The 13,841-nt window shown below is 43.4% G+C and overlaps 2 protein-coding genes across 4 annotated transcripts in view; one reads left to right on the forward strand and one right to left on the reverse strand.

The window, feature by feature from the left end:
• The window catches only part of LOC110498362 (zinc finger protein DPF3), a 40,273-nt gene extending 35,565 nt beyond the window's left edge, over nt 1-4,708 (forward strand). For all 3 annotated transcript variants that reach the window (XM_036954885.2, XM_090211349.1, XM_036954884.2), the window contains exons 7-10: nt 32-157; nt 604-726; nt 837-1,647; nt 1,892-4,708. In XM_036954885.2, coding sequence (XP_036810780.1) covers nt 32-157; nt 604-726; nt 837-1,000 — 413 coding nt within the window. In that variant the 3' untranslated portion in view covers nt 1,001-1,647; nt 1,892-4,708. The remainder of the gene's footprint in view (nt 1-31; nt 158-603; nt 727-836; nt 1,648-1,891) is intronic.
• A 927-nt stretch (nt 4,709-5,635) lies between these two features.
• Nucleotides 5,636-13,841, reverse strand: part of LOC110497940 (regulator of G protein signaling 6) — a 63,058-nt gene continuing 54,852 nt past the window's right edge. The window contains exons 11-17 of the mRNA XM_036954886.2: nt 12,931-13,035; nt 12,596-12,768; nt 11,965-12,090; nt 11,517-11,703; nt 10,691-10,783; nt 10,073-10,126; nt 5,636-9,822 (exon numbers count right to left, since the gene is read on the reverse strand). Coding sequence (XP_036810781.1) covers nt 9,772-9,822; nt 10,073-10,126; nt 10,691-10,783; nt 11,517-11,703; nt 11,965-12,090; nt 12,596-12,768; nt 12,931-13,035 — 789 coding nt within the window. The 3' untranslated portion in view covers nt 5,636-9,771. The remainder of the gene's footprint in view (nt 9,823-10,072; nt 10,127-10,690; nt 10,784-11,516; nt 11,704-11,964; nt 12,091-12,595; nt 12,769-12,930; nt 13,036-13,841) is intronic.

Genomic DNA, 13,841 nt, shown 5'->3' on the forward strand with positions numbered 1-13,841 from the left:
TGAATGTTTTGTCTCTGTTTTGTGCTCTCAGTCTGTGGGAAGCGCTACAAAAACCGTACGGGGCTGAGTTACCACTACACCCATTCCCACCTGGCAGAGGAGAGGGGGTCCGAGTCCTCCCAGTCACCCTCCACACAACGCTCCGACAGACACAAACGTAAGACACTCGTATTCAAGGCCTCTAAAATGTCTCTCTTCTGGTGTCACCATCAGCAACAGAAATGTACAGAGAGCATCTGTGGGGGTGTTTTTAACCGTCATTGCTTTTCCTAGTACATGGTTTGCATGTTTTTTCAAGCTTTGTTGCAGTCAATTAGCTAAAGTAGGGATAGGTAGGAAAGTCAATTAGCTAAAGAAAGGAAAACTGAGCTTACAGTTCCACCTGCACCTCATGGCTGACTACCTCCACTGGGCTCTCAACATGTGATTTCTGTCTTCAGTGCAAATTCACTAGCTCCGTTTTAACTAACGATGTACACTAATCGTTTTCGGGTCAGCCCTGTCTGATGAGGTCGCTTGAAAACAATTTTTTTCTTCATAAATTGTTAAAATGTCTGAATGCTTGCTTCAGGGCTCAGTGTTTGATCTAGCCTTCTTCTGCAGGTCAGAAGGGCCCAGGTGGGTCTGCCAGTACCAATAACTACTGTAACTTGTGCCGGTGCACACCAGGCTCCAACAGGGGTAAATCTGGGGAGAGGGTACCCTGCTCAGTCTGCCGATGCTCCAGTGAGTACCCTGCTCTGCTACACAGCATCCACACCATGATTATGACTAAGCTGTACTGATTGCTGTATTGTAGCTGTTATGCCGTCCTCATCCTGTCATCTTGTTGCCAGCTGGATGCCCAGAAGAGAAGGAGGACAGCAGGCCGTTTGCCAGGGCAGAAGAACTGTTTGGCACCACCTCAGAGAGCGACACGTCCACGTTTCACGGCTTTGAGGACGATGAGCTTGAAGAGCCCTCGTCAAACGGCAAGGGGACATCCAACCGATACAGATAGAGAAGAACTTACTAGGTTTAAAGACTATTTTTAATATGGATAACCTCTAGCAAAAGTCTGCTGCTTCTTTTTAAATGTTTTTGTTGTTGTTGTGGAAAGCACAAGTGATTATTTCAGGAGAGAAATGCAAGAAGTGTTATTTTATTATCTACTGAACCTTGTTTAATAATTTATGAACATGTTTTTTATATTAACTTTGAAAGCAACAAGAAACAGTGTTTCTTGACAAGTGACTTGCTCTTCATGTGAAACTGAAGGAAGAATCACTTCTTGGATTTTTTTCCCCCTGGAACAGAAAAGGCAATTATGTTATAAACAAACACTGGAACGTGGATATCATTGTATTGCTCTTTTTGGGATGATTTGCCAGTGAAAATTAAATTCAATAATTTATCTGAAATTAAACAACTTAAATGATAAACTTGAGTTTGGATGGAGAATGAATGTCAACACCAACCCATCCCTCGGCTTGTTGATGTCACTGGAATCACCAGGCAGTTTGGAAAGAGGAGCTTTTAGATGACACCTCCACTGCTTCCTTCTCTGGATTATAATAATGTGGCAATGAAGGAGTGGAGGATTGACGTGTGTGGATGAAGCAGAGGGCTAGGAAGGCATAACAGAAGCAGGGCATGGCTAGCTGAAAGGTAAGCACCTAGGTCCTATTCACACATTATAGTAGTACAGCACTTTCTCATTTAAATGCAAGGTATATCCTTATTCCATCAGATCATGCTAGAGGGCTTTGCACTTTGAAGAACATTGAATGTAAAAGTGCTCATGTTAATCTCGATCACCATCAACAAAGAAAGATTAAAAAAACAACTGCTGCTGGTTGTATGCCAGTTATCTTGGAGAGGGGTGAGTCTGACCTATTTCTCTCTGTTGTAGGCGTACCATGGAATGAAGATCCAGAGGGCTGTGAAGCCAGTGAGGGGTGAGGTTCAGGACCCTCAACACTGGGCCTCTACATACCCCTCCACTGGACTCAAAAAATCTATCTGGCTGACAGTCAGACAACATATAGCCATCCAGCCAGCCTGCCAGCTACCACACAACCCCATACTCTCTGACATTTTCTCTTTGAATTTCCCCCCTGAGAATATGTATTGATTATCCCAGACGGAACGTAGAAAACGAGTGGCTCCACATACAGTGAGTCTCTCCTGCACTGCAATGCACTGTGCTGTACGGTACCTATCCTGTAATAAGGAAAGGTCAGGGCTGTGGGTTCTCTGCCCACAGAGTGTGTTTGAACCCTGTGTGTTGCTACTCTACGGCTGTGTCCACCATGCCCATGGGATCCAATATGACACTGAGACGTCATTAACTTCATCACTGTGCCAGCCTGCGACCCAGTTGGGAACCAGCTCTGACGGCCATAGTGACCCAGTGACCTGATTGAACCACTCTGACCTCTAACTTCTGACCCCTGCCATAGCGACGGTGCTGAACTCCCTCCGTCACTAATACAACAAAACCTCTGGACTACTTAGACATGCTCTTTTCTCCTCTCTCTTCTCTTGCTCTCTTTAATGTCAAACTAATGTAGAGTTTGCTTTAATCCCATCCATCCTCATGTTTCAGAATTGTGCTATATTCCTTCGTTTTGAACAGAATATTGACAGATTGGGTTCTTAGTGTCATTTAAGTGTATCTGCTGATTATTCTGATGTCTTCTGTTTGTTCTGGCTTTGTTGATATGTCTTTCTACAATACCTACTATTACTACTACTACAGTACTACTACTCAGGCATATGATGTGTACTGCTGTTGATTGTTCTTGTGTCTGCATAATGATGCAGTCAGTATCAGGCCATTCTCCCCTGCCTGCCTCATGATATATTCTATTGGTCAAAAGGATAGAAATAACTGATGAGGGTATTGACAAGGAATCAGAAAGGGCAATAAAATAAAATGAATGCCACAGAGTTTAGTCATCACACTAACACATATCTATTTAGCCCAGCTTTAACGAACCATTGCAATAACAAAACATTCTGAACTGTGCCCAACTGAGTTCTTGGGCACATTACTCCAATTTCTCTGATTCCTCAAACACTTTTGTCCAGAATCACTTATTGGTAACTGCCAAAATAAAGAAAATGCTTCACATAAATGAGGGATACAAAGTATATTGAAAGCAGGTGCTTCCACACAGGTGTGGTTCCTGAGTTAATTAAGCAATTAAAACATCCCATCATGCATAGAGTGATGTATAAAAATGCCCAGTTGCCCAGATTTTTTTTGCTACCATGGCTAGAAGAAGTGATTTTGAAAGAGGGGTCTCAAAAGAGCATAGCTAGGGGGTTAAAAGTGTTTGGGTGTGTGTCCATGTGTGCATGCTTGCACTTTTTAATGGATGGGGATAAGCAATTGAACACTTATTGGAGATTCTGGAGTGGCGCCTGAGACAGCGTTTTCCACCACCATCAACAAAATACCAAACGATGGAATTTCTCATGGAAGAATGGTCTTGCATCCCCCCAATATAGTTCCAGACACTTGTAGAATCTATAATCTATTTGATCTGTTCTGGCTGTTAGTGGTGTCCAACGCCCTATTAAGACACTTTATGTTGGTGTTTACTTTATTTTGCTAGTTACCTATACATGCCATGTGTACATAATGCGAGGAGAGTTATGTACAATTGCAGAAGAGCTGTAAAACAATGTTATGTGACATTTTGATTTGAGTGCTATATTAGGCATAGATACTTTATGAAGTGTAAAGGGTGCTTGGGATATTGAGCCAAAAACATGTTGATGTATTGTATATCTGTCACACAAAGTCATGTGTCCTTCCATGTGGTCATATGAGCAAGTTGTTAGTTGTTCCATTAGCTAAAATAACCTGAAAATGCAAGATAGCATTTAAATAGAAAGGGATGTCTTAAATGTTGGCACATTAGACACTCACTTACAATACACATTCTTAACACTGAATTCCCTCAGGGACACCTTCATCCACAGTTTCTAGGTCTTTTTTTATGGATAATTATTTTGGTAATCAGCAACAACCTCCCTATCAATTACATGGTCACCAGTCGTTTTGGAATGACAACCCGGTACTGATGTAGGATCTTAATTTGACCTTTATTGTCGCAGCAAAATAATTCTACAGCAACAGAATTTTAATGTTTAGTCCATAATTTTGCCTGATCGGTGGTCAGGCTATTAGCTAGTCAAAATGAGGCTACATGAAAAGTGTTATATTGTTAATATAACTGTGTTAGTGCAGGTTTTCAATGAATTAATCTGCAAATTCTCAGCAGCAAAAGAGTGATCAAATTAAAGTCTTACATCTGTATTAACCCGCCTGGAGTCAGCGGAGAGTGTGTGGTTTATGGTTAACGTTTTCTTTCACTGGTGACTTCCTCTAACAAACGGGTCTAGCATGGTGCACTTCCAAACAACACTCATTAAAGTCAGTGATGTCTGTATAGAAACAAGTGTCATCACCACCAATCATATAATCTTGCATAGCCTGTATACCTCGTCAAAGACGGCAATAACCCAAGAGCTCTCAGCAAGCCTTCCTGAGTTAGCGGGGAGTGCAGGGGTTGGAATGGAGCCAAGAACAGATGAAATGGACTTGACCGGTCATTTTATCTTCAACTGTAAATAACTAAAATCGAGAGAATGAAGTCTTTGTTTGTTAAACTATTTTTATTGTAATGAAAGAAAATAAAGAATGAGACTCCGCCCACTCCGGATGTTTGGGGATGTTTTGCTGTGGACCTATTTAACACCATTGTTGCTATTGTAGTATTTACATTACTACCCAGTTATAAGAGTAACTGGGTACCAATATGCTACTAACTGGTTACCAATATTCTACTAACTTGTTACCAATATGTTACGAACTGGTTACCAATATGCTACAAACTGGTTACCAATATGCTACTAACTGGTTACCAAAATGCTACGAACTGGTTACCAATATGCTACCAACTGGGTACCAATATGCTACTAATTGGTTACCAATATGTTACTAACTGGTTACCAATATGTTACTAACTGGTTACCAATATGTTACTAACTGGTTACCAATATGTTACTAACTGGCTACCAATATGCTACTAACTGGTTACCAATATGTTACTAACTGGTTACCAATATGGTACTAACTGGTTACCAATATGCTACCAACTGGTTACCAATATGCTACTAACTGGGTACCAATATGCTACAGACTGGTTACCAATATGTTACTAACTGGTTACCAATATGTTACTAACTGGTTACCAATATGCTACCAACTGGTTACCAATATGCTACCAACTGGTTACCAATATGCTACTAACTGGGTACCAATATGCTACAGACTGGTTACCAATATGTTACTAACTGGTTACCAATATGCTACTAACTGGTTACCAATATGCTACTAACTGGGTACCAATATGCTACTAACTGGGTACCAATATGCTACTAACTGGGTACCAATATGCTACTAACTGGGTACCAATATGCTACTAACGGGTTACCAATATGCTACAAACTGGTTACCAATATGCTACTAACTGGTTACCAATATGCAAGTAACTGGTTACCAATATGCTACTAACTGGGTACCAAAATGCTACTAACTGGGTGCCACATGTGCTACTGTAAATGAGAGGCGGACACCATGTAGATGGAGGTCCCACGGTTTTATTTTTTAGTCCCCACAAGATATTAGGTGCATGGGTCTTTTAGAGTGCTAATAGTCATTTTGCTGATTTGAGAAACTAGAAGCACAAATGTCCTGGTTATGTTACATGCATAGTAATGTGCCCATACCATAACATGTGCCTTTAGATAATGGAAATCTATATAGCCAATTTATATACAATGCACTCTGTACACACACACAGTGCTATTGTGTTTGTGCAGACAATATTCTTTAAAGGGATATTTGACACAAATTACAAAATTAGACTTTGGTTTCCTTGCCCTGTAAGCAGTCCATGGACAAGGTATGACAGAAATCCATGCTTTGGTTTAGTTTCCCTGGCAGTGTTAGCACTGTTTTCAAATGCTGGCCTAGCTAACAGAAAGTGTTCCATTCTGCTTCCAGGGCAAGACTCGTGACAATAAATGTCAACATGTGGGATTTGTACTACAACGCCTAAAATGTTAGCATCAGGAAACTGCCAGGGAAACTCAACTATAGACTGCTTATAGGGTAAAGAAGCCAATATGTCATTTTGTAATTTGGGTGAACTATCCCTCAATAAATTAAGCATTTCTATCTTATAGTCAAGAGGTTTTAGTTTATGATAATCATATAAATATCAACCTGTACAGTGCATGGCAGCAACTCTAATTTAATTTGAAGTACTGTAATTCTCTCAGTATTTGACTTTAGTAATATTGACTCTGGCAGTTGATCATATGCCCCCCTTACCACACGAGGGAGCTGTTGTGCTGTGAATGATACCCTCCTCTATCTCAGGACTTGAATGTAGAAGAGCGATGCAGCAGAGGCCTTCAGATGAATCATGTATCTTCCAGTTCCAGGGATGGATGTGATATCAGTCAGGTGCATCCTGTTGGTTTATGTCCTTTCAGCAGAGATGTTCGTTGTTCTGTTCAGTGGTGGAGATTGAGGTAATTTCCCTTTTGGTTGTGTTTGAAGATAGAAGAAGGTGAAGAAGAAGAAGAACCAAGCAGCTTGCTGGTTGGCTGTGCACGTAACCTTTTCTCCCCAGCTCAGACTCCCTAAACTTCATTTCACAGAGCATTTCCCCTAACAAGCATACACACTGTTTGGCAAATAAAACAATGGCTTGCAACAACATGACATGAGGAATAATACATACACATATCTCTGTAATGACTGAGCATGTAAGTCATGGTTTACATTGACATGAATGCAACAAAAAGGCTAGCACTAAATGAAACATGCTTCTCTTGGTCTGTTAAGCGATATAGGATCCTTCTGATTGTGAGGTGATGACATATTTCAACATCCAAATAAATATTCCTGCCACAGTCCTCCTGGTCGGCATGCCTGGCCACCATGGCCCATAGAGGTGCATGGTGTTTAGTCTCCATTAGATGACACTGGTGACATTCCAAAGTGGTAGTGATGCAGGGCTATTTTATTAGGGGCCTGTAAGGCATGTGAATGTCACTTAAATATCTCTGTGACTGGTCTAATGTGGCATTTATTTGGCATGTATCTGCTTGAATAGGTGCAGGATAATACAGAAACACCACGTATCACATTGTTATTGATCATTACATTGTTGGGTTTTGAGTTTGCAAGAAAGGCATTTCACTGTACTTGTGCATGTGACATTAAAACTCGAAACTTGGTGCTGTGTAAAATACTAAATAAGGCTGAAATCACTGATTCTGAGACAACATTATTGAGATTTTCCATAAGTGACAGGGTTTTCGAGCTTTAAAGCTGTCTATATTGATTTAATCAAATGGTAGGTGTTCTCTTGAGTGTATGATGGTCTGTGTTGGCCAGGTCTCCTTTGAAAAATAGGCCTATGACTTCAATTGGACTTCATGCTTTCAAAAAATAAGAATCCAACCATAGCATGAATTCTAAACAAACACAATTTGATGAAACATGCAATGATTAATTGTAGATTGTCTATCAAGCCCTTATGCCTACTCCTGGAATGTAATAAAATCATGGAGAATTTCCCTCAAAGTCGCTTCTATAATAACAATTACAATACCTTAGATTTATGGGCAAACAAAAATATATTCCCAATCACTGCAAAAATAATAGGTTTTAAGTTTCCATCAGTAAATTGGATTATATGGTGTACTGTATAAGAAAAAAATATGATACAGATTTAGACAAAGATAAAGATATAAAAAAAGAGATTTGTTAAATACAGAACATAAAAGTGTCCTCCTGCTGTCCTTATTGCTGACTGCCTAGTGTGGGCAGAATGTACTGTATATGTATATACAGTTAAAGTCGGAAGTTTACATACACGTAGGTTGGAGTCATTAAAACTTGTTTTTCAACCACTCCACAAATGTCTTGTTAACAAAACTGTAGATTTGTCAAGTCGGTTACGACATCTACTTTGTGCATGACACAAGTAATATTTCCAGCAATTGTTATTTCGCTTATTATTCACTGAATCACAATTCCAGTGGGTCAGAAGTTTACATACACTAAGTTGACTGTGCCTTTAAACAGCTTGGAAAATTCCAGAAAATTATGTCATGGCTTTAGAAGCTTTTGATAGGCTAATTGACATCATTTGAGTCAATTGGAGGTGTACCTGTGGATGTATTTCAAGATCTACCTTCAAACGCAGTGCCTCTTTGCTTGACGTCATGGGAAAATCAAAAGAAATCAGCCAAGACCTCAGAAAATAAATTGTAGACCTCCACAAGTCTGGTTCATCCTTGGGAGCCATTTCCAAATGCCTGAAGGTACCACGTTCATCTGTACAAACAATAGTACGCAAGTATAAACACCATGGGAACACGCAGCCGTCATACTGCTCAGGAAGGAGACGCATTCTGTCTCCTATAAATGAACATACTTTGGTGCGAAAAGTGCAAATCAATCCCAGAACAACAGCAAAGGACCTTGTAAAGATGCTGGAGGAAACAGGTACAAAAGTATCTATATCCACAGTAAAATGAGTCCTATATCGACATAACCTGAAAGGCCGCTCAGCAACGAAGAAGCCACTGCTCCAAAACCGCCATAAAAAAGCCAGACTGTGGTTTGCAACTGCACATGGGGACAAATATCGTACTTTTGGAGAAATGTCCTCTGGTCTGATGAAACAAAAATTGATTCAACTGTTGGGCCATAATGACCATCACTATGTTTGGAGGAAAAAGGGGGAGGCTTGCAAGTCGAAGAACACCATCCCAACCGTGAAGCACGGGGGTGGCAACATCATGTTGTGGGGGTGCTTTGCTGCAAGAGGGACTGGTGCACTTCACAAAATAGATGGCGTCATGAGGCAGGAAAATTATGTGGATATATTGAAGAAACATCTCAAGACATCACTCAGGAAGTTAAAGCTTGGTCACAAATGGGTCTTCCAAATGGACAATGACCCCAAGCATACTTCCAAAGTTGTGGCAAAATGGCTTAAGGACAACAAAGTCAAGGTATTGGAGTGGCCATCACAAAGCCCTGACCTCAAGCCTATCGAACATTTGTGGGCAGAACTGAAAAAGCGTGTGCGAGCAAGGAGGCCTACAAACCTGACTCAGTTACACCAGCTCTGTCAGGAGGAATGGGCCAAAATTCAACCAACTTATTGTGGGAAGCTTCCAAATACTCATTGAGTGTATGTAAACTTCTGACCCACTGGGAATGTGATGAAAGAAATAAAAGCTGAAATAAATCACTCTCTCTACTATTATTCTGACATTTCACATTCTTAAAATAAAGTGGTGATCCTAACTGACCTAAGACAGGGATTTTTTACTGTATTTTTACTGTGTTAATGTATATGGCTAAGGTGTATGTAAACTTCGAACCCAGTGTCTGCATTCACTTCCTATCTGTACATGTCCCACTATGACTCATTGAGCTTGTAGGTAGCCCTACTGTATGTGCTTGTACTGTGTTCATACCATGTGGTGAGTGGGTCAAGCTCCCCCCCCCCCCCCCCCCCCCAGCTGGCATGATCTGTGGTTCTGTGAGTAGTCCTAATTCCAGCGCTGCATGGCACTGTCTGTGACCCACCAGAGCAGAGCTCCCCACCCCAGCAGCGCCCCTATCCCTGCATGGTCATGGCCCCTCCAGGGGTGTCTGTCTGTGCCCCTCCAGCCCAGGCAGTGTCAGGATGACTGCATCAGCCCTGTCAGCCGCTTGCCCGTCAATGACTTGCCCTGGAAAATGGAAACAAACATTACTGGCTCAGTTTTTGGAAAAGAATGCAGTCTGTGTACAGTGCTGTGCCAAGAAAGTACTAAGACTAGTTACCCCTGCATAAATGTTGAGCACTTACCTGTCCTTAAAATGGTAATAAATACCATCAAAAGACCTCTGCACTACTAGCCTGCACAATTATATTGAACTTGAAAAAGATCTTCATTAGGTTGCGCACCCGTGATACAGCCCCAGTTCCTGGTGACTTACCACACTGCGGGTGAACTTTTCCAGGGAGGTACGGCGGCCCTGCTCACCCTCTGTCTGCGAATAGGGGCAGCATGGTGTGGGGGTGGGAAACGGTGAGAGGCACGGGGAGGGGATGGGATGAGGGAAGATTAGAAAAGTGTCAAGGAAAAACACAGGTTACATTTTAGGCCATGAAGCCAGAAGCGGTGGCTATGGTAGAAGAGCTAGGGACCAGGCCAGCAGGGGGGAGTGTCTTTGAAGGGGACAACATAACACAGTGATGCACTGCTGCTGCTCACCAAGAGAAGATGATGCTTTGATCTGCTGTAGTGCTGATCATCCTAGTACACAGTATAACAGGACTTGCTTTATTTTCCATTTTAGAGAGCTGTGAATGTATAAATCCGAAGGAGTCAAATAATATAATAAACTGAACGACATGAATACTCGAGGAAAGGTAAGCCGTCTCAGTTCAGATGTAAATGGTCATGTAGTATCTGCAGAAAGTGTGGATTTGAGAATAAAGTTGCATCTTCCAAAAAAAAGTATGGAGTGCTTTCAAACATATTTAGTAAATGCATATTATCACAGGTTTAAGATGGCGGAGTTGTGACTGAGTAGGTGTTAGTTACAGCTCACCAGCTTCTTTCTGGCTAGCAGGAGGTCCTGATAAATGTTGGATCTCAGGAAGCGTGCATAGCTGTCACTTTTCATCAACTTGAAGATGTGTTCCTGGAGAAGAAGAAGAGGTGGTTGATTGTGTGTGTGTGTGTGTGTGTGTGTGTGTGTGTGTGTGTGTGTGTGTGTGTGTGTGTGTGTGTGTGTGTGTGTGTGTGCGTGCGTGCGTGCGTGCGTGCGTGCGTGCGTGCGTGCGTGCGTGCGTGCGTGCGTGCGTGCGTGCGTGCGTGCGTGCGTGCGTGCGTGCGTGCGTGCGTGCGTGCGTGCGTGCGTGCGTGCGTGCGTGCGTGCGTGCGTGCGTGCGTGCGTGCGTGCGTGCGTGCGTGCGTGCGTGTGTGTGTGTTGAGTTGAGTTGAGTTGATGATTATGTAAGAGTGGGAACGAAGGAGCTGAGTGTAAACCATGCTTGATAACATGGAGGGAAGAAGGAGTCTCCTGAGATGGCTGAATGAACACAAAGCCATCGTATAGCCATTGAAGCTAATGCACCGTGAGGTGCAAAGCAAATACAGTTCGAATCTAGGATGAATGCATGTGCCATTCACAGGTATTACTCGGCCCATTAGACCCTGAAAAACATAGTTTCGTCACCACCATTCACTTAATTTCCTTTCACTCCATCTGTCCCTCCACCCCCCCTCTCAGCCAGCAGTGTGTGGGTGGGGATTATGATGTTATGTGTTTGTGTGAGTGGTTGAATGTGTGTGCAGTAGTAGCAGTAATATTGACAATCTGTGTGGGCGTGCATGCATATGTGTTTGAGTGAATATGGGAGACTGATATGTACCTGTGCGTCCTCATAGCTGTATCGTCCAGGATCTTTTAGGTTATGGCTGGTGAGCTCATAGCTGTGGGAGTCCAGGTTGATGGAGCTGGGTGCACCCTCTGCCAGGAACTCCTGCCAGATCTCCTGGGCCCTGGCTGCCACGTTCTCAAGGGGCCTCCGCTTCAGGTCCTGCACTGCCAACCAGAACCTAGTCAAGGGGCACAGGTAGGGCACAGCCAATAGAGATCAGTGTCTGCATTCACTTCCTAGTGTTAAACTGCCAGGAGAGGAGAGCGCCCCTTGTGGACATGCATAGCAGTCATTCCATTTAATCTCATTGCTGCCACTCAAAAGCCTCTATTGGCCTGGGGAATATAAATGGATGTGAAACAGTAGAAGGGAAGAAGATAGTGACAGTGTTATCATTGGGAACTGCGCCTGCCTGAGCCTATAAGGCTCCACCTCTCACCGGAGGTTCTCTGAGCTGAACTCCGACTCCAGGAACTTGAGGAAAGCGTCCCGTCCCGCTGGGTCCTTGAGGGCCTCCTCCAGAGAGAAGCCCCACTTCTTCACACGGTGCTGGCTGGGGTCCCGGCTGCTCACAGGGAAGAACGGAGAGAGAGACGACTGTGAGGCATCTCAGAATGCCAATCAAGCCTAGCATAGAGCTGGTTTACTGTACATGCTATTCTCACACTATTCTCCCACAGTACATATGTTGTGGGTGTGTATGCTGTTTAATATGTGGATGAATAGGGAAAGAAAGAGGAGCTAGCCATGAGGGTATCATGGCATTTCGGCCAGCACCTGAGAGTACTGACCCTCTGCCTGACCCCACTAGTCATTTGAGGAGTGATTATGTTTGACTAGTGAGGTCGGTCCATGGGGCCTATGGCCTCACACCCCCGGAGGCTGCTGAATGGAGGACGGCTCATAATAATGGCTGGAACGGAGTAAATGGAACAAGGTATCAAACACATGGAGGCCATGTTCGATTACCATTCCATTTATTCCATTCCAGCCATTCCTATGAGCCCGTCCTCCCCTATTAAGGTTCCACCAACCTCCTGTGCCTCACACTGCCTCCCCAGTGAACCCACCTAGCCTCCAGGTCCCAGAAGGTCATGTCATCGCTGATCCAGGGGTTGGACGGTTCAACAGTTGACGCTAAAGGATCGTAGACCATGAACTGTTCTGTGTAGCTCATGAGGCTGTCTGCTACTTTGGACATTTTCATACAGTGTCTGTCCAGCTGCATGTTCAAGAAGGAAATCTGAGAGAGAAAAGACGGCAAAATGAGAGAGTAGCATTAATCAAGAGGAGAGTTGGCGTTATGATTGATGAGTGAGACAGATAGGCAGACAGACAGACAGCATGAAATAATGGATAATGGCAGTGTTAGTAATGACCTGTCAGGAGCATCACAGTGTGTTACCTCCTTCTGCACGTCCTCTCTGGTGGGCTTCCTGGACGGCTGGGACGGGAGGGACTGGTGGACTGAACTCTGAGTCTGGGTGTCGTCTGTTACCCCATACACCGACTGGACAGGGACAGAATGGTTATACATGTCTGTTATTTGTATTTATTATGGATCCCCATCTTCCTGGGGTCCAGCAACATTAAGGCAGTTTATACCATTTTAAAACCTTACAAAACATTCCCAGATTTTACAACATACTGTGTGCCCTCAGGCCCCTACTCCACCACTACCACATATCTACAGTACTGCCAGGAGACAGTACAAAATCTGTGTGTGTGTGTGTGTGTGTGTGTGTGTGTGTGTGTGTGTGTGCGTGCGTGCGTGCGTGCGTGCGTGCGTGTGTGTGTGCGTGTGCGCATGCGTGCGTGCGTGTGTGTGTGTATATATGCATGTGTCTGCGCCAATGTTTGTGTTGCTTCACAGTCCCCGCTGTTCCATAAGGTGTTTTTTATCTGTTTTTTAAATCAAATTTTACTGAATAGAGATCCATGTAGTCATGGCTCTATGTAGTACCGTGTGCCTCCTATAGTCTGTTCTGGACTTGGAGACTGCGAAGAGACCTCTTGTGGCATGTCTTGTGGAGTATGCATGGGTGTCCGAGCTGTGTGCCAGTAGTTTAGACAGACAGCTCGGTACATTCAACATGTCAATACCTCTCATAAATAAAATTAGTGATGAAGTCAATCTCTCCTCCACTTTGAGCCAGGAGAGATTGACAGGCATATTATTAATACCAGCTCTCTATGCACATCCAAGGGCCAGCCGTGCTGTCCTGTTCTGAGCCAATTGCAATTGGCACCTGACCACACGACTGAACAGTAGTCAAGGTGCAACAAAATTAGGGCCTGTAGGACCTGCCTTGTTGA

The sequence above is a fragment of the Oncorhynchus mykiss genome, chromosome 19 (genome assembly GCF_057628025.1).
Source record: "Oncorhynchus mykiss isolate SJ-2025 chromosome 19, ASM5762802v1, whole genome shotgun sequence".
Lineage (NCBI taxonomy): Eukaryota > Metazoa > Chordata > Actinopteri > Salmoniformes > Salmonidae > Oncorhynchus > Oncorhynchus mykiss.